This window comes from Neopelma chrysocephalum, unplaced genomic scaffold (assembly GCF_003984885.1).
Source record: "Neopelma chrysocephalum unplaced genomic scaffold, ASM398488v2 Primary Assembly neopelma1_253, whole genome shotgun sequence".
Taxonomy (NCBI): Eukaryota; Metazoa; Chordata; class Aves; order Passeriformes; family Pipridae; genus Neopelma; species Neopelma chrysocephalum.
In genome coordinates, this window is record NW_020897915.1 from 2,250,346 (window position 1) to 2,275,974 (window position 25,629).

General features: G+C 44.5%; 3 protein-coding genes across 11 annotated transcripts in view; 2 read left to right on the forward strand and 1 right to left on the reverse strand.

Annotated features, from left to right (window-relative positions):
* NIN (ninein) overlaps positions 1-7,427 on the forward strand; it is a 62,011-nt gene extending 54,584 nt beyond the window's left edge. For 4 of the 6 annotated variants that reach the window (XM_027704048.1, XM_027704047.1, XM_027704049.1 and 1 more), the window contains 2 exons: positions 2,753-2,866; positions 3,599-3,808. In XM_027704048.1, the coding sequence (XP_027559849.1) occupies positions 2,753-2,866; positions 3,599-3,808 (324 nt within the window). Of the gene's footprint in view, positions 1-419; positions 1,805-2,752; positions 2,867-3,598 lie in introns of those variants that run through there. The other 2 variants (XM_027704046.1, XM_027704050.1) reach the window with 2 other exon arrangements.
* A 2,456-nt stretch (positions 7,428-9,883) lies between these two features.
* On the forward strand, positions 9,884-22,531 carry SAV1 (salvador family WW domain containing protein 1). 2 transcript variants are annotated; one of them, XM_027703997.1, is made up of 6 exons: positions 9,884-10,091; positions 12,127-12,576; positions 19,063-19,333; positions 20,226-20,369; positions 21,291-21,516; positions 22,025-22,531. In XM_027703997.1, the coding sequence occupies exons 1-5, from the start codon at positions 9,998-10,000 to the stop codon at positions 21,487-21,489; spliced, it is 1,158 nt and encodes a 385-aa protein (XP_027559798.1). In that variant the 5' UTR covers positions 9,884-9,997; the 3' UTR covers positions 21,490-21,516; positions 22,025-22,531. The 2 variants fall into 2 exon arrangements, with proteins under 2 accessions (XP_027559798.1, XP_027559797.1); XM_027703996.1 differs by having other exon boundaries at positions 9,886-10,091; positions 21,291-22,531.
* A 225-nt stretch (positions 22,532-22,756) lies between these two features.
* The window catches only part of ATL1 (atlastin GTPase 1), a 29,714-nt gene continuing 26,841 nt past the window's right edge, over positions 22,757-25,629 (reverse strand). For all 3 annotated transcript variants that reach the window (XM_027704000.1, XM_027703999.1, XM_027704001.1), the window contains one exon: positions 22,757-23,530. In XM_027704000.1, the coding sequence (XP_027559801.1) occupies positions 23,423-23,530 (108 nt within the window). In that variant the 3' untranslated portion in view covers positions 22,757-23,422. The remainder of the gene's footprint in view (positions 23,531-25,629) is intronic.

Genomic DNA, 25,629 nt, shown 5'->3' on the forward strand with positions numbered 1-25,629 from the left:
TATATTTTATTTACATATATGTATATAGAATGTAGGGTATATTTTATAGAGATTATATATTAGATGTTATATATATGGTGGCAAATAATTTCCTGTGAGAAACTTTGCTAATTGCAAATAATCACTGCCACCGACCTTTTAAAAAACCCTGGATGAACCATTTCAAGAGCCCCTAAATCTAGAAAATGCCCCCTGAACCTCCCAGCTGGGTCTGTGTGGTGCTAAAACTCATATTTAGAGCAATAAAAATACCTGATATTCTGCATGTTCCCTCTTTGTTTGTGCGTTTTTTGTTCGTCCTGCGTTGCTTGCCTGATTTATTTATTTTTTTTTTTGCTTGAAGTATTACTTATTTGTTGTGCAGAAAAAAAAAATGTGGATATCAGGGTGAAGTATCCCCCTTCCCTTCTTTCTCTTAGGCCTTGCTACCGGAGCAGCGAGCAGTGCATGCAGATTCCTACCGGAGGATCGGGCACCTCTGACAGCTTGGCTGCTTTATGATCCCTTCCCATGATAAACACACACACACACAAAAAAAACATGAACTGGCATAAGCTGAGAAACTTGAGGATCAAATTATTTTCTGCTTTTTTTTTTTCTTTAAAAAAAAAAAAAAAGCTATATATTAAAAAAAAAAAAAGTCTCCGCGGTGTTATTTTTTATTTTTTCCTTCCTATTTATTTGTCTAGAAGCTATTTTGTGAAAGCAACAGCTTTTTTTTTCTTTTTAATTTGTCACACAAATGCTTTTTATTTATGTTATTTAAAACGTGCAGCGTGTTCAGTGAGGAGAGAGCCTATTTTTCTCAAATGCTACTAATTTTATATGAGATTCGAAGAAAATCTGGGGTATTTATACTGCATTTTTGTATAAGATGTATAAACTTTTTAACAGGGGAAAGATGACTTTTTTTTTTTTCGGATGTAAATGAAAAATAAAATTTTTTTTAAACACGACGTCTCTTGTCTTCGTAGCATCAATAATTTCAACTTCATGAACAAGAATTAACACATTTTAGATGAAATGTTTGTCTTTGAGGATTGTCATACCGGGATTTCTGGGGGAGATGTTTTTAAGTACAAATAGTCAACTTTTCTTTAGCAGATGTACCTATAAATTTTAAGGAAAGAATTTTCATAGCACATGGACATATTCTGTGTGGCCTTAAGGTAAAAGGGCAGTGCCAGAAAAGGGAAAACTATTAACACACTCGTTTCTTGGATAACATTCCTTAGTAGTCATTATTTTGTCTCAAATTGCCTGATTAAATTAGAATTTTAATGCTTTAATAGGTCAGCAAAACACCTCTTCAAGGTCTATGATTTTCTAGTTGAGAGCCATGAACGATTTGGTGGTTGACAAGGTCTTCTTGCTCCTGTTTTTAATGATCTTAAAGCTACTGGTTGAGCTGGTTTTTTTTCCCCATTAAACATGGAATAATATAAAGTGAGAACATTCTCAAATCCACTTTGAGCCAAAAAATAGGGATCACAGGTACTGAGACCACTATAATTCTTCATTTCCATGTAACTACTCACTCAAGGCTCCTGCAACCATTAAGAAGTGGAATAATGAGCCAGGGCTTTGAATTCCAATCAAATTACAAAGGGATAACTCATGATAACTTGGCTAGAAAATCCTTTAAGGTCCTGCTTATTTTTTTAATCTAGAAAAATATCCACTCCAGCCACGCTGTGAAACTGTTTTCTGTATGACTCCAATGTAACTTTTTTCACAAAAATGAATTATCATAGAACCCCATACACAGATTTAAAGAGTTTTGGGTGTCACAGCAAATCAAATGTTGAGGGGCCTCCAATCAACTCCCCAAGGGGATCTTTTTATGACAGTTTAGATGAGGAGTTACCCACCTGAAACATTCCTCCCTCAGTTTTTCATTTATCTTCCCCCTGTGATGGTTTTGGGTTTGAAGGTGTTTGGTTTTGGGGAGGTTGGTGCTTTCTCAAAGTTGATCTTCCCAGATTAATTCCTAGAATTCGAGTGAAAAACTGGCATTAAAATAAAGACTCCACGTCTAAAGATCCCAAATACAAGAAAGTTTGTTTGTAGTTCCTGCTGTTTCTCGTTTATTTGGGAAAACCTCACTCAAGTTTTGGTGTAACTCTGATGGCACAGTTACTATGCTTTTAATTAGACTGTCACCTCACTGAAGAAAAAGAGGAAAACCCATTTAGGGCTAACATATGGAAACATTATTTATCAACAATTAATCGAAAAAGACATAAAAAATCAAGTTTAGTATAGGAGCATCCTGCTTTTTTAGCATATTACTCAATTTCAAGGAGTCTTTGGAGTGGGAGAGTTACACTTTCAAACATGCCCTTACAACTTTAATTAATTTCCTAAAACTATTAAGATTTTGCTTGGCATTTTGTTTCCCACATTCAACAGAACTTGGGCAGCACCGAAGAAGAAGAAAAGTAAATTATCCAGATCTGACTCTGATGGTTAAGACTGAATTTTGTATCAGTTTTTCTTAGATCTGGGAATTCCAAGTGTAACTTTGGCTTGGAAAACAAATGCGATGCTGCAAATGTCCTTTAAGTGTTGCCATAACACTTCTCTTCCATGGAGGGTTTATTAATTTTTTTTATTTATTAATTTTGACTCCAAAACACTCAGAAGTGTGGAGTGCCAGGTATTTTCTTATATATAAACTGGGGGAAAAATAATTAGTCTGGTGAATGTGAACTGATTTTTAACTGATTGTCACATAAATGTTGCTTTCCAGGGGGGTCACGAGCAGCTTCTAAAAATGATGGAAGAGCGAATGATGGATGTTGAACAGAAACTAAGGCTTGTGAAGAGGCTTCTCCAAGATAAAGTAAATCAGCTGAAAGAACAAGTGAGTATTCCTTGTCTTCCTCAAATCGTCCCCATTCCTTCTGGAAACAGCCAAGTGGGCAAAAGCTGCCAAGTCATTGCTTAGAATGAAGTTTAGAGTGATTTTTGTTTTAATGCTTTTGAGCCCAGAAATTCCTAAAACTCCAAATTAGGAGTTTGGAGTCTGCCACTCAATGATTTCCTAACTCAGGAAACAAGCATAAAATTCCAGCCAAGGATCCCTAACTGGAAAAGTTTGCTTGGAAAAGGAGGAAGAAGAACTTGATGAAGAGTTCAGAGAGGATTATTGCACAATTACTGATTTCTTTGATGCCTCCTGCTCCTTGTTTGACGTGGGATTTGGGGGGTTTTGGTTTTTGGAAGTGTCTCTGTGGGATCACCGGCTTCTGGATCCTCTTGCCACCTGGATTTATCTGTGGAGGACAAATGTTATGAAGCACTTGAAGCCCTTTATCATCTCCTTGAACAGCTTTTCCAATCTCAAAATACTCAAAATATTCAGTCTGAAGACTCCAGGTTTTTAACCAAGACGGTGATAAGATGAACGGGTGGGTTTCTCCTCTGATGTTTGAGTTACAACCAACACGTTCGCCTACCGTTTTTATTTTAAATTTCAATCTAAATTTAATTTAAAAATTTAAGTTTTATTTTAAACGTTAGGGGGTGTTGTTTTTTGGTTTGTTTTTTTTTTATTTTTAGCCTGCCGAGTAACTGTGTCCCGTTCCCACCCCAGCTCTCCAAGAACACCAAAGCGGACGCGATGGTCAAGGATCTCTACGTGGAGAACGCGCAGCTCCTCAAGGCCCTGGAGGCGACGGAGCAGCGGCAGAAATCCGCGGAGAAGAAGAACTATCTGCTGGAAGAAAAAATTGCCAACCTCAACAGGATAGTGAGGAACTTGGCATCCCCTTCCTTCAGCTCAGCGTCCGAGGTCAGGTCGTAGCGAAGCCACTCCGGGTGTCCCAGGCCCCGAGCACTTTACTGAAATGAAGCTGATGGTTCAGCTTCTCACTGCGTTGCCTTTTTTTTTTTATGGGTGAATTTTGGTTAACAAGGAGAGCACAGAGCTAAATTCCCAAACCAGGCACTGCCAAATGAGAGTTTTGTTTGTTCCCAAATTGTCTTTCTGCTAAGTTTTGCCTAAAAGTAACGTTCGCCACGTAAAAAAACAAACCCGTGTGTTTTCTGGGTTAACTTATTTTGCTGCCTCGAGTTTCATGTAAAATCTAAATTCTGGATTTCCCGTACTGGCTCAGTTAGTTGAAGACTGACCTGTCAGTATTTCTAGGCTTTGGAGCATGAATTATCATTCCCAGAATCCACATGGAAGCCAAGGCCTAAAAGCAAATTTACATCACTGAGTTTTAAAAGCTTTAAAATATTTTTGGCTTTCTAAAATACTTCATGCTCCAAACCCAGAAATGCTGATAGCTCAGGCTTCAACTGACCAGTCAGCTGAAATATAAATGTCAGTATAAATGTTATCAAAGGCAAGACTTTCCTGGGATGGTCTGTGTCCTACAAACTGATTGTGGTCTTTCTAAAGCAATTATGCATTAGACTTCGTGGTTATTCTTCATAGCTTTTTCTGTGCAGAGCTCAGAAAAAAAAGGTTTATTTAAAGTATATAACTAGACTGCTGCCTCCAACTAAGTGTAAAGGTATTTCATGTGAAGAAATTTCCCAGCTGGCAAATAAAGACTATTTCTATTTTTGATTTTTTTTTAAGCTGTGCTGCCAGACAACTTATAAATTGTAGAGGCCTTAATTTTTTTGTATGCAGAAATAAGTTATATTAAACACAGGAAGAGTCACTCAACGGAAGTGAAGATGGGAGTTTTGTTTGTATAATTCTGTAAATTGTTATATATCATTTGTAAATTCAGCAGAGCAGTGCAGTATGTTTATTAAACAGCTGGCAGAAGAATGAAAAGGGGCACTTGGATGATTTTGTCAGTGGAATCCTGGCGTTGGAATCCTCACAAACACGGAGCTTTGCCGTGAATGCAGCGTTTGTTTTGACCTGAGGGATGATTTGTAGTAGATCCTAGTACAGAATTCAAGCCTGTGATTAATTGTAATTAATTGTGTGAAGAGGCATATTCAATGTGAATACAAAGAACTCAGGGAATAACAGCCTAAATTCACTTCCTTCAGCGTTGTAAATGTGGATATAAATGTCAGTAGAGGAAGATAAATACGTGTTAGGAAAAGCAGGATAAACCAAATTGTATTTGGGTGAGCATTACCTTAGTCCTCCTTAACCAACAGAGGAGCATCAAGGTTTGGAATGAGAGGGGATCCCTCCTGTTGGATCAGTGGGGGAGGCTGGGAAAATGCAAATTTTTCGGGAACACCTTCAAGCCAGACCAGTAAGACACCACTAAACACTGTAAATCAAACTGGTGACAGGGGCCACGCTGGCAATACTTGAAACTGGACCTCTTTAAATAGATGATTGAGAACACAGAGGGAGAGGTGTTTTGTCTCAGAGACCACTAGCAAGGTGATAATTCTGTCATGAGCCAGGAGTCCCCCAGAAACTGGGATAACACTGCCTACAAGCCGTGGAGGAACCTCTGGAAAAGGAGTTTTCCTTGGTACTGGTTAGCATGTGGCTGTAGAGGATGCTCTCTGTGTCTATGGGGTTACTTCCTAATTTTGGAGGGTTCATGGACCTTCTCCTCCTCCTTTGCAGGCAACATACTGGAAATAGAAATATAATCATGGGAGAACATCACGTTGCAGCATCACACAGTCCTTATAAATCATTTTACTGCTGTGCTTTTAAATGCCTGGAGTGGGGATTTCTCCGAGCCATCTCAAAAACCAAGGATTTACTGGTTTTTCGGAGGCTGCAAAAATATCTTCCCAAATTGGAATCGTGGCAAATTGATGTAAATCTGAGGTTTTAAAAAGCTGAAGTAGCGAGATCTTGTTTCTTTTAATATTAATCACCAAGTGGTCTCAGTTACAACAAATCTCTGTGTGTTTGCAAAGTGGGAACTGAGCACACCCCTAAAACCAGGCCCATGCTATGGGAATTAGCAAAGCTCCAAAATACTTCCAGGAAACAAAAGAAATGAGGTCCAGAACTGTTATTTGGGAAAATATTATTAGCTAGCACTAACTTAGTACTAATTATTTTAACACTACTTCATACCTTGACCTTGCTTTACTTCTGTCTGTGACCAACATTTGAAAAGAGAGAATATTTCACTTAAGTTGTTGTGCAATTCATTTCACATGACTCAATTTTAAAGGCTCCACTGCTTAACTAATTCTTTTAATCTCCTGGTAGTTACCAGGCTTTTCCAAGCCAAAAATACAGACATTGCAAGAGCACAGCACCAAAAAGGGAGCCCATGTGTTGGAATAGAAGGGAGAAACAGAGAAAAGGGCCTTTTGGCTTCTCCCTTTCTCCCCTATCCTACCTTGCTCTGCTTTTATTTCATTTAGATTCAAAAAAAAAAAAACCAACCTAAGCAGAGGAGAGAGGAGGAGGAAAACTTCCTACTGGTGAATATTTTTGAGGCAAAACTCCACTTCCACTGGTGTATTTGTGTGAATTAATTCTCAGAAGTGCCTTTTGCCATTCCACATTATTTTAGAGCCTTTCTCTGCTGTGCTGGGTTCGTTGCTCCAGGATAATTCAGGACAATCCCTTCCCAAAAGGAGGGATCCCAGAGAAAGGCAGTGCTGCTTACGGGTGTCGTGTTGCTTCTTCGTTCTCACTGTGTCAGCTCAGAAGAGAAGCAGCTCTTTTTACAAAGTCCAGGCTACTGAAAATAACCATATAAACGTGTAAATGATTAAAGCATTAATGGTGTTTTGTGCATGAATGTGTCTCCTATGCAGTATAGGCAAAAACCAAAGTATTTAATGTTGTAGCAGTCAAAAGTCACTGAATTTTTAGGCCTCGTTCATACAACAGGTCTTGCCATGTCACATATGAACTACTTTATTACCAGAAGGTGGTTTAAGTGTTTTCAACTGTTGCTTTATGAATCACTGTGAAAAATAAAGGCACATGGACATTTCAGGTTGGGGGTTTTGGAAGGGCACAGTCCCCAAGTTAAATATATGTGTACTAAATTCACACAGTTGAAGTGCTGCTTGTCAGTTTAGAATGATTTAAAAGTCTACATTGTGGCGTATTCTCCAAGTAGTACTTAAATACAAGGAAAATTGAATTATTTGAATTCTGGTTGGAAAAAAAAAAGAAGGGTTGTAACATATTTGATTTTAGCCAGATTATGAGTTAGGTAGAGCAGGGGACAGTCTGGATCTATCAAGTAAAACCCTTTTGTTTACTTTCAGCAAATACCATCCCTGCCTCTCAGGATTTCCATCATTTACCTGTCCAGTCTCCCATTTGGTGTCATTTCATGATGAATGACTTCTGTACAAATGAAAACAAATGTATATATATTTTTTTCTATCGAGTTTGTTTTGTTCTGATGTAATATATTGTCCTTAGAACATCGTGTAAAACTGAGAGATGAACCAACTTACACATTATTTATAATGGATGAAAAAAAATACATTAACGTATGATCCGTGCTTGTGTCTTTTATCCAGCGTGAAAATCATAGAATCATGGAATAATTTGGGTTGGAAGGGACCTCTAAAGACCATCAAGTTCCAAACCCCTGCCATGGGCAGGGACACCTCCCACTATCCCAGGTTGCTCCAAGCCCTGTCCAACCTGGCCTTGAGCACTTCCAGGGATGGGGCATCTACCACTTCTCTTCCCATGGAATTTGCAGGCATTTCAAGTAGTATCTGCAAATTTATCAGACAAAGCTTTAATAGTAAAAAGGACAGTTTGGCAGCTATGAAAAGTATTTTCTTCCATTGTGAAAGTATGAAATCGATTAAAGTGTAAAAATCTTGACAGGTAGTGAATGCACCTCGACTTACTGTCAAGGGCACCCTGCCCTCAATTGAAATTGCATTCCTGTTTTTCACTTTTATATGGAAAATATTGAGTGCTTGTTGTGAGCCTTTCACAGAATCATGGAATGGTTCAGGTTGGAATGGACCACTGAAGGTCATCTAGTCTTACCCCCCCTACCCAAGCAGGGTCCCCCAGAGCACGTCACTCGGGATTGTGTCCAGACAGGTTTTGAATATCTCCAGGGAAGGAGACTCCACACCCTCTCTGGGCAGCCTGGCCAGTGCTTGGTCACCACACGGGAAAGAAGTTCTTCCTCATGTTTGAGTGGAACTTCTTGTTTTCCACTTTCTGCCTGTTGCCTCTCGTCTTATTGCTGAGCGCCACCGAGCAGAGCCTGGTCCATCCTCTTAGAACCACAGAATATCTTGAGTTGGAAGGGACCCATTAAGATCATCCAGTCCAACCCCTGGCCCTGCCCAGAACACCCCAACAATCCCACCTTGTCCCTGAGAATGTTGTCTAAACCCTCCTGGAGCTCTGGCAGCCTTGGGACCATGACCACTGCCCTGGGGAGCCTGTTCAGTGCCCAACCACCCTCTGGGGGAAGAACCTTTTCCTGAGATCCAACCTAAACCTCTCCTGACACAGCTCCATGCCATTTTATTGGCACCCTCCCTTCAAACACTTACATACATTGGTAAGATCCCCCTCAGTCTCCTCGAGTCTGAACTGCCCCAGCTCCCTCAGCCTGTCCTCACACATGAGGTGCTCCAGTCCCCTCATCATCTCCACAGTCCTCCTTCACTGGACTTACTCTAGGAGCTCCATATCTCTTGTCCTGAGAAGCCCAGAACCGGGCACCTTTTAACCTTCTAAATCTTCCTCTTTTGATGATCAGTGTGAGGACAAGAGCAAATGGCATTAAACTGAGACAGGGGAGGTTCACAGAATGCCAGGATGGGTCAGGTTGGGAGGCACCACAGCGGATCATCTGGTCCCACCTCCCTGCTCAATCAGGGTCATCCCAGAGCACACGGCACAGGATTGTGTCCAGATGGCTCTGGAATATCCCCAGCGAGGAGATTCCGCACCCTCTCTGGGCAATCTGTTCAGTGCTCAGTCACTGCACAGGAAAGTTCTTCCTCGTGTCCAGGTGGAACTTCCTGGGCATCACTTTCTGCCCTGTGCCTCTTGTCCTAGAGAAGGACAAGATAAGCCGGTGTGTGCCCAGGTGACCAAGAAGGCCAATGGCACCTGGTCTGTACCAGGAATAGTGAGGCCAGCAGGACCAGGGAAGTGATTGTCCCCCTGTGCTGGGCACTGGTGAGGCCACACCTCGAGTGCTGTGTCCAGTTTTGTGTCCCTCAATTAAAGAAGGACATTGAGGGGCTGCAGCGTGTCCAGGGAAGGAAACAGAGCTGGGGAAGGATCTGGAGCAGCAGGAGCAGCTGAGGGAGCTGGGGGGGCTCAGCCTGAAGAAAAGGAGGCTCAGGGGGGACCCTCTGGCTCTGCAACCCCCTGACAGGAGGGGGGAGCCGGGGGGGGTCGGGCTCTGCTCCCAGGGAACAAGGGACAGGAGGAGAGGAAATAGCCTCAAGTTACACCAAAGGAGGTTCAGGCTGGACATCAGGAGGAATTTCTTTACAGAAAGAGTGATTGGACATTGGAAGGGGCTGCCCAGGGAGGTTTGGAGTCCCCAGCCCTGGAGGTGCCCCAGGAAGGCCTGGCCGTGGCACTCAGTGCTCCGGGCTGGGAGAACAAGGTGGGCATCGGGCACAGGTTTGGACTGGACGATCTCTTTTTCAAGCTCGGTGGTTCTGTGGCTCGGTGACTCTGTCACTCCGTGACTTTGAGATTACGGGACTCTCCGGGATTCGGGGACTCTCCGGGATTCGGGGACTCCGGGATCCCCTGGCGTCCCGGGACTCCCCGTCCCCGTGAGGGGCCGCGCCCTCCCGGCCGCGCGGGGGCGCTGTGGCGGCGCCCCCTCCCCTGCGCTGCCCGGGGCCGGCCCGGAGGGCGGTGGCCGCCGCCTTCCCACAACCCCCCGCGCGCCCGCCGCGTCCCCTCAGCGACCCCCCGGCCCGGCCCCGCTCCCCATCCCCATCCCCGATCCCCATCGCGGCCCCGTCCCGATCCCCGGGGGCGGCCGGACCCCCCCCCCCCCTCCCGCCCTGCGGAGCGGGGAGCGGCGCCGGGCATGCGGGCGGTGGCGGCGCGCCGGGAGGTGGGATGCTGTCGCGGAAGAAGACGCGGACGGAGCTCTCCAAGCCGGGCGAGGTGCAGGGGAAGTACGTGAAGAAGGAGACGAGCCCGCTGCTGAGGAGTGAGTGTCGGAGGGGGGGGACACCAGCCCAGGGTCCGGGGGGACGAGCCCGAGGCCTTTGTGTGCGGCCGGAGCGGGGCCTGGAGCGGCGCGGCCTCGGGGGGCCCCCCTGGAGGATGGGGGGTCATACCGGTGTGTGTATGTGTGTGGGGGGGTATTTCTCTCTTTCTCTCCGTATATGTGCGTTTAATTCCTTTGTGAGCCCTGGGAGGTGACGGAGGGAAGATAAAGGGAGCCCCGCTTTCAAAGAGAGCGCTACACACGCGTCGGGTGCTCATCGTGCCCCAGCTCGGTGGGGTTTGTGATTCCCTCAGTTCTCAGCTCCTCAAGTTTCGGCAGGTCGGGGTTCTCGGAGTCTCCACGCTTTGTTTTTGCGTAAATTAAGAGGTCACAAGGCCAGGTTGGATGGTCTTGGAGCAACCTGGGCTGGTGGAAGGTGTTCCCTGCCCGTGGCAGGGGGTGGAACACGATGGATGGTCTTTAATGTCCCTTCCAACCCAAACCAGTCTGCGATTCCGTGATTCTGTGACCTCTCTCTTTCCAGAACGGAGTGGTTGTTTTCCCGATGTGCTTTGGGAATGAGATAACTGTCCTGCCAGGCAGTTGCATAAAATCCCTGCGGAAGCAAAACGCTCCAGGTCCTATCCATGACTCAGCCCGGTGAGGTCACCTGGAATGCAGGAGCTTCCCGTGGCTCACCTGGCTCTGATGCCACAGCCCCGTTTTCCTGGGACTGGACAGAACACTGGCAAATACCCACTGAAAAGACACTAAGTTTTCTTTTTTGTTGTTGTTCTTTGATGGCAACCCGAGACTGAAATGTGTTTATTTACTCTGTAATTGCGGGATTAGGTTGGAGTTCCCAGCTAGCAAAAACTGATTTGCTGGCAGGAGCAGGCACTCAGCTTTTCTGGAAGTGTTTGCTGCACGAACAACTGGTTCCTCAGTTAATAGGCAGAATAATTTAGTAGTTTGGTTGCGTTGGCTTAGTCCTTAAACACAAAAACCCAACTAATTTTTGTTCTATTAAGCTGTGAGTGTGTTTGAGGTGTTCATTAATTTACACATTTATGCTCTTACATGCTGTGGAGTGATCACGATAAATTTACTGCTGACACCTTCTGGGGTGCACCAGATTTTTACCCTAAGACTTACATTTTACCTGTAAGAGCTTATTAATAAAAAGTAATTAATAATAGGCATAACCTCATTCTAAAGGAAAGCTGTCATTTGTGTTGACTTAGCTGGAGGGAACTAATTTATATCACATTGAAAGTAAAAGCAGGGAGAGGAGGAATGTTTTGCCTACTGGAGGGAGGCAGTGAAGTTGTAAAGGAGAGAAAGTGAAATATCTCCATGATAATTTGAGGATTTAGCATGTGCAGAGTGACAGCATTTTTCTGGCTGAGCCTGGTGATTTTGGGATGAGTGGACATGGTGTGGATTCTGTTCCTGTTTCCACCCTGGATTCCTGTGAGCCTGTGGGCGTTAACATCTTGTTATTCCCAGTTCATAAGCACAGTGTTCCCAATGAAGTAGTAGCCAGGATATTGGGATTTTCTTGACCCTTCTGCAAACCCTGACTGGATGGAGCCACAGCACAGAGTGGGTGGTTTGGGGTTTTTTGTTTGTTTGTGTGTTTTTTGATGGGTTTGGGGTTGGTTTGAACTGGCAAAACTGCACCGTCATAGAATCATAGAATAGGTTGGGTTGTAAGAGACCTCCAAGATCATCAAGTCCAACCCCTGATCCAACTCCAATTACTATATCATGGCACTAAGGGCCACGTCCAGTCTCTTTTTAAAAACCTCCAGGGATGGTGAATCCACCACCTCTCTGGGTAGGCACCAGTTTGTTGCTGGTGGAAGGTGTGCTGGTTCCTGTTGCACCAGGACACCCTGCAGCATTCCCAGTCTGTTTGCACGTGCATTAAATGGGTTTTACACAGGAATTCCCTCAGTTTTAGGCTGGTGGTCGGAGGCTTTACGTGGAAGTGCAGGCAGAGTTCTGACTTCTCTCCCCTGCTCTTCACCAGACCTGATGCCTTCCTTTATCCGTCACGGTCCGACCATTCCAAGACGAACTGACATCTGCCCTCTTGACTCCACGCCCTCTGCCTACGCCCCCGGAGGAGATGGAATTGTTTCCAGGAACCAGAGTTTCCTCCGAACCCCAGTGCAGAGGCCGCCCCACGAAATAATGAGGCGGGAGAGCAACAGACTGTCTGCACCCTCCTATCTGGCCAGGAGTCTGGCCGATGTCCCGAGGGAATACGGCTCTTCCTCCCAGTCCTTCTTGACAGAAGCCAGTCCCGGGCTGGAAAACGGAGACCCCGGAGCCCGGTGTTATTATTATGATCACTTTTACGAGGCCCAGAGGAGGCGGCAGGTGAGCGACCGAGCCCACGAGGACTACAACAGGTATTACGAGCACAACAGTGAGCTTTTCCAGAGGATGTCCCAGAATCATGGGAGGCACACCTCAGGTAAGGGGTTTTTTAGGGTTTTGCTGAGAGTTTAGGTGCATCTGGATGATGTTTTTAGGAACTGGGCTGTGTAGGACAGAGCTGCTTTTCCATCATGTTTCTGTGTGATTAGAGTTGAGAATTTGATCACACATATATCCAGAAAGGGAAGATACTCTTTACACGCTCTTTATTTATTAAATAAATGGGATAAGTTTAAGCAAATTTTGGTTTTCTTAATGCCAAGTATATATGCAACCTCTCTACACAAAGTTGCATCAGTTCCTGGCTAAGAAGGTATTTTGTTTTTATTATTTCTTAGGGGACATCTAGTTTCATGATAGAGAGAATAACCAACAGCTCTAGATTATAACATTGCAGCATCGTTGTTGTTGTTATTATCATTATATTTTAACTCTCATTGTCTTATTATTTAATGTCATTGTTTTAATTTGACCTCAATAATTAAAATAATTGCTTATGAATAGTCAAAGGGAGGAATGATTGCTTTGTTAATTAGCAAATTGGCATCTAGTCCTGGTCCTTGACTCCTTCCTTTCAGCTTTTAATATTGTTTGTAAATATACCTGTTTTCCCCCTCAGTTTTTCACTGGTACTTGTCTTTGTTTTCTAAAGAACAGCATAAGAAGAAGCCATTAAATACTACTTTTCTGAAATATTTGATTCTGTATTTGATGCTGCAAAAACTCTGTCCAAGGAGGAGTTTGAAAGAAACATTTCAAACCTGTAAATAATGTACCTTCAACATTAAATACATTGTCACTTGTAATCTGCAAACAAAATAGCAATTAGTCTCTAATAAAATAAATCTCCTGTCTAGAAAAATAAACCTGCCAGGAAGAACATCCAGCATTTAATGCTGCTGAGCTCCTGTGTGGAATTAGAACCTGTCAGGGCTTTGTGTTTCCTTTGCCACAGAAACATTTCCATGAGAAGTGATAGAAGGGGGATGTGGGAGCTGTCAGGCAGGAAATTCTGAAATGCTGAGCTTTGAGTCTTGCTGCTTTAATCCTCCTTTTTTTTGCTTAAATGCATCTGATTTACCTCCATCTCTGCTGGTTGTTGCTCATCCAACAGTCATCAAACACCCACCTCCTGCAGGTAACGAGCATCTGGGAGAGTTGTGCTGGGATCATTTTGGGAAGAGAGGCAGGAGGGGAGGATTTCACAAACCAATCCATCAATTTAAGTTCAAATTAACTACAGTTGCTGTGTCTGCTGAGGAGACTTCAAAAATTAAAAGCTCTGGCCCGAAAGTGGAGGTTAATCTATCAAATCTTCAAAAAGAAGCTAAAAGTAGGGCTTCACAGCCATATTTTTTCTCAATTGTAGCAATTTCTTCTTTCTAAATAAACTTTTTTTCCCCTGCTGTTTGTTTACCTGTGTCCCCTTAGCCCTGGAAGTCATGAAGGAGCTGCTCCTGTTTGTTTGGTCTCTGCCATTCAGTCTCATATTTAACATTTAATAGTTTGAGCAAATTCTACGCAGATTTTGTGATGGGGGAGGATTTAATCTCGTGCATTTGTAGGGAGAGACAAGGGTGAGCCTTTTGTCTGCCAAAGTGTTTCCCTTTCCTCTGGTTTTAATTTTTTTTAAATTTATCTCAGCGTGGAACATGAACTCTGAAATTCCTCTCTCAGTTTCACCACAGTAAGAATGTCACTTATGTCCTTCATTTTTTACATCTTTTCAATAATGGCTGTTTTACTTTTTCTCAGTCAAAGAATTATGTGGCCCAACATAAGAAAACCTTAGATTTTCTTACTTTCATCTCACCGTGAAGCTTCTTTTTTTTTGTTTTTTGAACGCTCATTCAAACTTGAGTGTTTTCCTTGAGCTGCTACAGTAATTTTTCTTTAATTTCTTGTTCCTTTTTTCCAGAATCCTGAGGCAGGCCTTTTGCTTTCATTGTCTTTGTCTAAATTCCTTTTTTCTTCTGCATCTACCTTGTTGCTTCTACATGTTTGACCTGATTGATATTATTCATGGAGATAATCGTTGGCAAAATTGCCTCATACCTACAGTTTCCAGTTAAAAATCTCTTTATTGGGTGGAGTCTGTAAGTGCTGCTTTCTCCCCTTTCCCTCCTCTCCCACCCTCCCTCTGAAGGTCAGTTCTGGTGCATTTTGGGTGGATTCCCAAGGAAATGTTGCCTGATGAACACAAGGCATTGCTGCTGGTGGTGAATATTTAATTTAGTGGTGGTTCCAATACAGGTGATTTTTGGGAAGTGAGGATTTCAACTTTCACTCAAAATAAAGATTCTCCTCTTTGTAATTTAGAGAGAAGTTACAAAGATGCTCTTAGTGAGATCTTCAGGGTGTTCAGCAAAGCAAGTGGTTTTTCAGCAGTTTGTTGACAGCATTACATGTTCTTTCACAAGCATTTCCCCTTGAAGTCATGTTTTCTCTGTCATTATTCAATTCTCCCACGTTCTCCTTTTCTTATTTTCATTAAATTTGCTTTTAATTACCAATCCAGTGTTGCTGATTCCTCTGAACAAAGTTTTCAGTTGAGATACCTCCTGGTTTTATACGTTTACCTACCTCTGTGGCATTTCTCGAACTTTTTTATTTCTTTATTTTTTTTTTTTTTTAGTGTCCTTTTCAAACTTATTTCTAAGAGCCTTTACCTGTCTTTCCTGGCCATGTCTTTCCTCTCTTCTAGGTTAAAGTTTTGGGGAGGTCTGTGGTTGAAGTTATACCTACAGTGTAGCTTGGAAGTAACTTGTAACCAAGACCTCAGAGTTATTTGTCCCTGTGTGAGCGGTAAGAACATTCTTCTGTGTCTATGAAAAATTGCTGAGATTGAAATCACAGTGTGGAGGGACTTTGGATTGGAAATAGTTCACTGGGATGGCAGAGGAGAGAAGCAATGAACGGAGTTGAAAGTAGGTTCATCTTGTAAACCTCGTAAAAAAATTGCAAACTGGTGTTCGTGTCTCATAAAAGAGCAAAATAAACACAGATTATTACGTGAAACCTATTTAGAACTAAAACAGCCACGCTTTTTAGGTGTTTACACATCTCTCATTTTCAAACAAGTGGCAGTTCCTGCCCTTTTCTTCCTCTGTGCTGATTTTGCAGTAATTTTGCAGCATAATTCTTGCAGCTTTCACAGTCCTTCCTGTCGTTTCCTATTTGTTGAAGTTGTGCTTGCTTGGAACGCCCCATTCCCTCTGACAAAAGAGGTGCCTGTGCTCAGGAAGTTCCTTTGGATGCTTTGGGATGGGTTAGGAAGGCCTGGGACCTGCAGACCTGTCTGGACAGAAGTGACAGGAGCTGCTTTTTGCCATTTTGTTGTTGCTTATTCCCTGAAAATCAAACGGTTGCTTCGTCTTCTCTTCCCGTTCTTCATCCCAGGTTTGATGAGGGGAAGGGAGAGGATTTTGGCATCCTGGAAAAAGGCTCTCAGGACAATTGGGCTGGTTAAAGACAAACACTGGACTGTGAGATTTGCCCTTCAGCACTTTGAAATGTGGTTGGAGGCAGCTGTGGGGAGTTCCTGGGCTCTGGAACTTCCCTGCCAACATCAGCACAGTTCCTACGAAAGGGAGACTTTCTCCTCAGAGGTTTTTTTCCTCTTTTCCCATTTTACTGGTGCTGGGATTTTCCTCCTGTCCTTCCTGCCCACCAGACTGAAGAACTGCCCTTTGCTGACCTGGAAATCTTTCCTCCAAAGGACTTGGACTTCTTTCCAGGCAGGGAATGAACGCCCTTCACGGGGCTGGGAAAGCACTGACACATCAATTCCAGTTTCCTTTGTTCCACCCCGGAGGAACAAACCCAACACAACCTCCTTGGTTGAAGAAAACACTCCAGATTTTTCACATTTGTGACTTTTATTACCTTAAGATACATTTTTAAGAGAAGGAACTCTTTACAGTGCACTGGAACGTGGTGCTCAAAGTTAAAGGTGGTAATTCAAGACCTTAAAATTGAAGATTCTGTGTTTTAGAAATGGGAGGAAAAAGCAAAGCCTCAAATTAATTTCAATATTGATGTTCCTTGAAAGCAACAGCAACCACATTATATACCATATACACCCCATTATATACCACATATACCCAATTATATATTATATTATATCATGTCAGCAGTCCATGGGTTTAGGCTGGAGCTTGGAACTTTCTTCTTTGGTTTATATTTTGGGAAAGATCACATAGGAATTTACTCTTGGTGTTGTTCAGTCTTATTATTGGTACTTACAGGTGTATATATCTAAAAAAAAGTCAATTTTCCTCTTCTCTTCTCGTTCAGAATCACAGCAGGAGCTTTTTCTCTTACCTGTGTATCCACTCTCCCTCAAAGGAGCATCTGCTGAGGTTTATCAGGAAAACCAATATATAATTTCTTTTGATCTCTCTAATTAAGCTCCATTTATAGGAGAAAAAAAAAGTCTAAATTGTACCAATTGTTGATTTTAATGCCACAGTGGGTTGGTGGCTTTAAGACACTATGAATATCAACATGATAAATCTTCCAACACAGAGAATATCCCAACATGATCTGTGGTTTTAAGGGGGAAAATAATAATTACACCCTGAAGTATTTGCAACCATCAGTTTATAAATCTGGCCTTTGATTCCATGTTCATGGAACACTGTTGATACATAAGTTTTACTTTAATGGTGTGGCTCTGCTTCTTCATAGATGAAATCAAAGTGACAAATATGTATTTGAGGTCTGGTGTTATTTTTGTTCTCTGATTCTCGGAAATTAAACAAACAAACAAACAAAAAAGCTGCTATTGGGAGAATCCAAGAGAACTTCTGGTGCTGAGGGTGGATGGGGCAGCTTTTAATGCAATCTCCCAAGTGTTGGGAAGCATCAGCTTTAAACCCTGAGGAATAAATATAAATATTTGTGTATTTGCTGAATTTGAGGTGGAGGAACTGTAAAAAACAGGGGCATGTGCTGGTTTGAACAGCAAACAGAAAATAGGGGTGGTTTTTTTTTCCCCAATTTGTGTGTTCAGATCTCCTGGCAGGGTTGATTTCATGGTCACTATTAAAGAGTGACTATTCCATAATAATATAAACATGTAAATATAAGTAGTCACGAGAGTACAGGAAATTACAACCAGTTAATTGGAGAAAATCCAGGATTTTTTTTTTTATCCAAAGTATTTTCAAGAAGCTGAAATGTTTGTATTTTGTCGGTGGAATTAAAACCAAACAATTGACATCACTGTGAGGGGCTGGAATATCTTCCCTGCCCCAGCACTTCCAGAGATCAGGAAGCTTCCAGGATGTTTCTTTTCTCTGGAATTAGAGGTCTAGGTTGCTTAATCCCAATAAAAGGTGGTCACAGCTTCCCTTTATAGGCTGACAAATAGGTAAGTACTGAAACAAGAGGGAATCCTTTAAGGCCAGACAGTTCAGACCATGAAAAAGCTGGAAAAAGATTTGTGGATGAGCTCAAACTTTTGAGGAACAGTGTGAGAGGTCTTTAAATTTATTTCATATTTCTCCAGTTGCTTTGGAGCCTTCATTGTTGATGAATGCCATGTTTTATTGGGAAATAACCCACCCAGTTTTCAGTCTGTCTTTTTAGGTGAGAGAGACTCTGCCTTTCCCTTCCCTCAAAAAACAATCACACAAAATGCTGTTCCTGGAAAACAGGAGGAAAGGGGTGTATTCCCATCAGTAAATGTGGGATGTGTGATGGAGGCACTCTCTGACTTCTAAAAAAAAGTGGGAAAGGTGGCTCCCAAATCCCTTCTGCTGGCTGTGGGAAATGGTGACACACCAACTGATGATACTGGGATTGATTAGATGCATTTGGCCGTGGGATGAGAAGATAATTGGGAATTTCTTTGGAGCCAGAGGCTGTTTAACAGCAGAACTGGAGGAACCGAGGGGAACTGCTGAAAGGAGTTAAAAAGTGGAGTTGAATTTTGGGCTGACACATCCAGGAGGTTGTAGATTCCCAGGAATGGAAAGAGACCTGCAAAATTCCTGGTTATGTCACTGTGGTTTTGTGGTTGGGGTTTTTTTGGGGGTGGGGTTTTTTGTTTGTTTTCTTTAATTGCCATTATGTCTTTAATTTCAACCAGCTTCCTAATCATCCCTAGGAAAGGACAGGACAGGAACTGTGTTCCTTTAGTACATCTCTCACCATCCAGCATGTTAATTTTTAAAATTCTGAAGTGCCAGTGAGCAGTCTCTTAAATTCAGTGGTAGATAAACCCCAAGTGTGTTGTGTTTCCAGGGAAGAGGTGGGAATTTAATCACCTACTGATTCCTGTCAGCCCTTCACGTCCCTCCTCTCTCATTTTCCCTGATCCTGTTGCTGTTCTTCACTGGTTCACCTAAAAAACATTGTTGGGGTTCGGTGATTTTCCTGGATAGTTGTAATTTCTGGCTGTAACTAGAGAAAGAGGGGTTTTTGTAGATCAATGGTGCAGCTGTAACAGTGTGTTGACAGAAATTATCATTTCTGGGAAGCTTGAACTAAACCCTGATCCTCCCGTTTTTTTTTTCAGGCATCGGGAGAGTTGCTGCTACATCTCTAGGAAACTTAACAAATCATAGTTCTGAAGATTTACCTCTTCCTCCTGGCTGGTCAGTGGACTGGACTATCAGAGGAAGGAAATACTACATAGATCACAACACCAACACCACTCACTGGAGCCACCCTTTGGAGCGGGAGGGGCTCCCGCCAGGCTGGGAGCGCGTGGAGTCTGCGGAATTCGGGGTCTACTACGTGGATCACATCAACAAAAGAGCTCAGTACAAACATCCCTGTGCTCCCAGGTGAGGCAGACAACCTCCTCTGTGCTTGTATTTCCCTTAATCCAGTTAAAGTGGAACTGGGTTTGTCTCGACGTGCCAAAACTTTATTTTTAGAAGCGAGATCTTGAGGAGGAGGTGTAATTGTCGGGGTTTTGTCTCGTGTTTCTGTCACAAGTTTAGAAACAGGATATTGCTCCTCAGTCACTCCAACAAAGCAGCTCTTCAGCTGTCAGTAAAACAGCAAAGCTGCTGGGAGCAGAATTGAATTGTTTGGGCTGGAAAGAAACTCGATCTGATGCTCCCAGAGACGGCTGAGGATCTGAAACATGAATTAAGTCTTGTCTAGAATGAAAATTGGTATTTTAGCTACTTGTATTTTTCCAGGTAAAATAAAGCTAATATAAACCAAATCTAACAGTGAATTCCTGCCACTCAGTCTATTTTGCTGGTACCCAGGAAGGGAAAGTTTTCTAAGATGTGGCACAAAAGATAAATATATGATATATATTGTATATGAATGTCTGAGAAATATGGGAGGATGTCTTTATATGGAATAACTCATCAGCTGCTGCCTGAATACATTTGTATTCGTATGTCATGCTGACATATTAAATGGTGGATTATTTTTGGCTGAATCAATACTTCTTTAACATTTTAAAACCAGATCTAAAGCTTTTTTCGTGCTCTGGTGAGTGGGTGTGAGGGGAATTTCGCCCCGTGATTGCAGCGAAACACCGACACAGCAACCGCGAGCTGCTCAGTGCAGACCTGCTGAGGCAACACACCCCTCCTGCGGTTGCACCACCAGCCTTTGCACACGTTAATCTGTGTATAAATCAAGCAGTTGATGCTGTCAGTGTGTCAGGTGCCCCTGGGAGCTCACGGCTTTCCCTGTGTTCCCCTGTTCTCCCAGCGTTCCCCGTTACGACCAACCGCCCCCCGTGTCCTACCAGCCGCAGCCGGCGGAGCGGAGCCAACCCCTGCTGGTCCCTGCCAACCCCTACCACACTGCTGAGATCCCAGACTGGCTCCAGGTCTACGCCAGGGCTCCTGTCAAGTGAGATTTTTGCCTTTCTTTTTTTTTCCTTCTGCAGTTCACACTTAGAAACTAAAGAATTTCTGTATAAAGTAGAACTTGTGCTTGCGTCTGATTTTGTTGCTCATGGCACACGAGGAAGTTGTACCGAACGTTTCTCGCATTTGCTTTGTTTCAGGCCTTACTTGAAACCATCACAACACTTCTTGCAGCTCAGAGGGTGGAGGGTGGGATTTACTTTCAGTTTATCTTTGTGAGAGCTTAGAAAATATGTGAAACATCTTCAGGGTGTAACTTCCTCCTGTGTGTCTTGCTCCTTTTTAAAAAAATGCTACTTTTCTTTCACTTTTAAGAATTTTAAATCATGGAATCATGGAATAACAGAATGGTTTGGGTTGAAAGGGACATTAAAGATCATCCAGTTCCACCCCCTGCCATGAGCAGGGACACCTTCCACTAGCCCAGGTTGCTCCAAGCCCCATCCAACCTGGCCTTGGACACTTCCAGGGATCCAGGGGCAGCCACAGCTTCTCTGGGCAACCTGTGTCAGGGCCTCACCACCCTCCCAGCTAGGAATTCCTTCCCAATATCCCATCTATCCCTGCCCTCTGGCAGTGGGAAGCCATTCCCTGTGTCCTGTCCCTCCATCCCTTGTCCCCAGTCCCTCTCCAGCTCTCCTGGAGCCCCTTTAGGCACTGGAAGGGGCTCTCAACTCTCCCTGGAGCCTTCCCTTCTCCAGGTGAACACCCCCAGCTCTCTCACCCTCTACATTTTTCTCAGTTGTTTTATTCTGATCACTTCAAGGGATCTCCAGTATTTCTGGAGTCTTGGTGTGATTTGAGGGATGGTGCCGGGATTCTTCCAACTCGCTTTGCGACCCAACTCCGGTTTTGCCGTCAGCCCCCAAAAAACCCCCAAACCCTTTTTCCTCTCCCCCTCCAGGTATGACCACATCCTGAAGTGGGAGCTGTTCCAGCTGGCGGACCTGGACACGTACCAGGGGATGCTGAAGCTGCTGTTCATGAAGGAGCTGGAGCGGATCGTGAAGCTGTACGAGGCGTTCCGGCAGGCGCTGCTCACCGAGCTGGAGCACCGCCAGCAGCGCCAGCAGTGGTACGCCCAGCACGGCAAGAACTATTGACCCCTCCCTCCCCACGGACTCTCTCTCTGAGGACACTCAACAGCTTTAAAAAACAAAAAAAAAGGGTTGTTCGGTTGGTGTTTTTTTTTTCCCCCCCTCACACTCAAAACTCTGAAAAGAAAAAAAAAAAAAGTGCTTTTGTTGAAAAGGCAGCTTATTTTTGTTGACGTTGCACCTTTGTTATTATCCTCTTGAGTATTTTTCTACATGTATTATGTGTTGTTTATAAAAATGGAGATTGTTTGGTAATCCTTTTTTTTTTTTTTTTTGTTTTCCCTTCTCTCCATGCAAAGGAGTAGTTTGTTATCCTGAAAACCAGCGTGGAGTTTGATCAGAGCCCTGATCCCAGTCTCTTTCCTCCCAGTCAGCTGCAGTATTAAAAGCTGACTTATATATTTTTTAAGGGCAATAGATACATCTGTGTGTGAAATGTTCCGGCTTCCAAACCTTGTCCAAATCCAAATGACCAGTTCAGGGTGTACTTCCCTCAGGATTTGGGATCCCTCTCCTGAGAGAGCTCTGCTCTTTGTTTACAGCTTTAATGTACAGAACACCAACCCTGTTCCTGTTTAGGAGCACCAGGAGCTGATTTCTCCCATCAGATCCGAGCCTGAGTTGCCTTATTTTTTACTTCAGATTTACTACTCGTTTTCACTCAGAGGGGGAACACTTGGGACCTTCCTAAAGACCAAGATCTCTAAGCAGAGTTTTTTTAAATCCTGGCTAAACTGCATTTCACAAAATCTGACCCACTCTGGTGGGAAGGCAATGGCATTGTCACTGTGCCACCCCACGGGGAAAATCAGGGATGTAACAGCAATTACTGTTCTTTTTTAACGAGCTTTTGTCTTTGTATTAAAGCTCCTCACTTGGGGAAAATTTTTAATTGTCCACTTACCCTCTCCAGTATTTCCATCTGGTTCATGAATTGTCCTGAAATGTTATTTATGGATTCTTTTCAGTGCAATAAACACTGCAGACAAAAAAAAGTACATTTCTTGTAAATCCTATTCATTCAATAAAAATCATTTTGTTCGATGAACGAAGGGTCGTGGGACTGATTCTTGGGCCTTTTAGAATATCAGGTAAACTGCTCTTACAAGCAGGAAAAGTCATGTGGGTTTGGGATGCTCCAATCACAGTGTTCTGGGCCATAAAACACCAACTCTGAGAGCCAAAATGAAACCAAAAATGTCAAAAATGCCAGAGGAGGAGGGGTCAAGAACTTTTTTTTTGCTAGTAAATAACTTTTCCCCGTCGAACCAACTTCTTAGGAACCAAAAGCAAACTTTAATAGTCCTGACAATAAAAGAATAGAACTGTACGACACGTCCTATGCACTATCATGGATAAATATGTACAGAAATACAGTGAAACTTCCTCCAACACAGCTACAAAGTGACACTTTGTGCAGACAAACAGAAACGGCCCCGTTCCCCACACATCGTTAACATTCCACAGCAGAAGTGCCCTTACAGTGTCTGATAAAGCAAGTTAATACACCTTTAATTATGTTTATGTCATTAACTAGTTAATTGAAGGAGAAAAAAAAAAGTGGTTACATGTTATAACTCTTTCAAGTACCTGAAATAAATTGGCTTTTGGATAAGCTTCGGCCTCTTTTAGTTGCAGTATCACGTAAATGACTGTTTCCCTCAGTGGGAACTAATTAAGAAAGGGGGGAAATAAGGCTTTGAAGATGAGCTGGGAGTCGCTGGCTGGGACAGACCAAAGCGCTCGGCTGCGGCCGCGCCGGACGGACAGACGGACGGACACCGCCGTGCTGGCACCGAGCGGCACCCGAGCGGCACCGGCGCTCCCCGCTCCTGGCGGCGTCTGGGGTGGACAACGAGGGTGAGGGGCTTGGATCCGAGGAGGAGACGGCGGCGGCGGCACCACCTCCATCATGCATCGGCGGGGACGTGCTGGGATTTTACACCTTCTTCCTGTCGGGGCCGTCGGGCTCGGAGCGCGGGGCGGGGAAGGCGTGGTGGTACAGGTGTCTGTGGGTGGCGGCCGCGCTGTACAGTTTGTACAAGGCCTGGGGAGAGACACACAGCTCGCTTACAACCCCGTTCCCAACCCCGTTCCCAACCCTGTTCCCAACCCCACGCTCGTTCCGCAGCGGCCCAACACAGCCCATGTTTGTTCCATGCACCGACGCGAACGTGACAAGTGTCCGACACACAGAGATCCCCAGCTTGTGGAATGAGGGAACAGCTGGAGCTGTGCCAGGGCAGAGTTGGGTTGGATCTCAGGGAAAGGTTCTTCCCCCAGAGGCTGGTTGGGCACTGCCCAGGCTCCCCAGGGCAGTGGGCACGGCCCCAAGGCTGCCAGAGCTCCAGAAGGGTTTGGACAACGCTCTCAGGACAGGGTGGGATTGTTGGGGTGTCTGTGCAGGAGTGGGACTGGGTTATCCCCGTGGGTCCCTTCCAACTCAAGGAATTCTGTGATTCTACAGTTCCAATTTTTCAAACATCTCACCCCTTCTGAGCTGTATTCAATCAATAATTTGGACGACGAGGAAGAGACACCCGGGGGTTGTTTTTCCCTACGAGTTAAATTCCTGCAGCCTCAGCGCTCGCTTTCCCCACCAGGCAGATCCGTGACTGCATCACACCCAGGGCTCCGGGCGGTGACAGGTCATTGTCCTGATCGTTTTTCTGCTGATGTTGCCAATTTTTTCCCTTCTGATTTTACCATTTTCCACTAGTCCTGGAGTGACTCCAGGGTCAGGACGCTCAGGAGTGGCTGCGGTGCTGAACCAGAGCGGCCACGGGCTGGTGAAAGGGAAGCAATTCCCCCATCCAACCATCCCCCTTCATCCCTCACCTTTATCCCAGAACAAAAGGCACAGGAGATGCCAAGACACAGGTCTGGCTGCAGAGGACTTGTCATGGCTCTGACATTCCCATTTTAAATGAAATTGTCACTGGGGGAGTTAAAAAAACACAACCCAAATCCCACCAGCTCCTGCTGGGAACTGTTGGTGAGCCAAGATTAGCTCTGGAAGGGGCTGGGAAGAGGCACCTGACAGGCAGGAACCCTCACACTGACAGGGTGTTCCTCATGTGCTCAGGGTGTGGATGAAGGAGGCTGAAGCTGCAGGAAGGAGGAGGAAGGTGGGGGATGAGAAAAGTCCAGGGACGTCCAAGGTGATGCTGAACCCATCCCAAAAGGGAACAGAAGTGGTGTTTTGGGATTGTCTGGGAACAGAGAGGACTGGTGGAGCAGTTCACCTCCAAACCATAACTGACCTTGCAGCATTTTGGGCTATTTTGGGGGGGTTTTTTGATGCCAAACCAGTGTCTCAGCGCTGATTTTTGCTTGGCAGGGTTTGTCCAAGAGCTCATCCACAGCAAAGCCCCCGTTCTGCCTCTTGCTGGTTTGGTATCAGTGAGGTACCAAACAGCTGCCCTGGCTGGGAGGGGAGGAATGGACTGATTTTTAACTGCTGTGTTTTCTTTTTGAGGAATTCCACACGTAACTCAGTGGCTCTGAAGTGTGCTGGCACTGACAGATGGAGCTGGCAGGCTCTGGTGACAGCACAAAGGATGGAGCTGTCCTGTCACAGCCTCACTGGGGAGCCACTTGGCTGCAATCCTGGATTAAGGTACGTGAGCAGTAAATGCAGATTAGTGGGAAATCTGTCTTGGGTTAATCAGGTGCTGACAAGGCTCTGCCTGAACAAGGTTCCAGTTGCCCCTGGCCTGGCAAAGAGCTGGGCATTGGGATCCTGCACCACCGGGCAAGGGGAGCTGGAAGGAGCCCGGCCCAGGAGGGGCTGCTGTGGCTGTGCCCATAAATCATGGAATCCCAGAATGGGTTTGGGATGGAAGGGACCTTAAAGACCATCTCATTCCAACCCCCTGCCATGGGCAGGGACACCTTCCACTAGCCCAGGTTGCTCCAAGCCCCGTCCAACCTGGCCTTGGGCACTTCCAGGGATCCAGGGGCAGCCACAGCTTCTCTGGGCAACCTGTGTCAGGGCCTCACCACCCTCCTAGTCAACAATTCCTTCCCAGTATCCCATCTAACCCTGCCCTCTGGCAGTGGGAAGCCATTCCCTGTGTCCTGTCCCTCCATCTCTTGTCCCAAAGTCCCTCTCCAGCTCTCTTGGAGCCCCTTTAGGCACTGGAA

Bases quoted from the DNA above. Each gene is read 5' to 3' on its own strand.
- SAV1 (XM_027703997.1), top strand. From the start codon at position 9,998: ATGCTGTCGCGGAAGAAGACGCGGACGGAGCTCTCCAAGCCGGGCGAG. The intron at 12,577-19,062 runs GTAAGGGGTTTT...TTTTTTTTTCAG, and splicing joins TCATGGGAGGCACACCTCAG to GCATCGGGAGAGTTGCTGCT. The intron at 19,334-20,225 runs GTGAGGCAGACA...CTGTTCTCCCAG, and splicing joins AAACATCCCTGTGCTCCCAG to CGTTCCCCGTTACGACCAAC.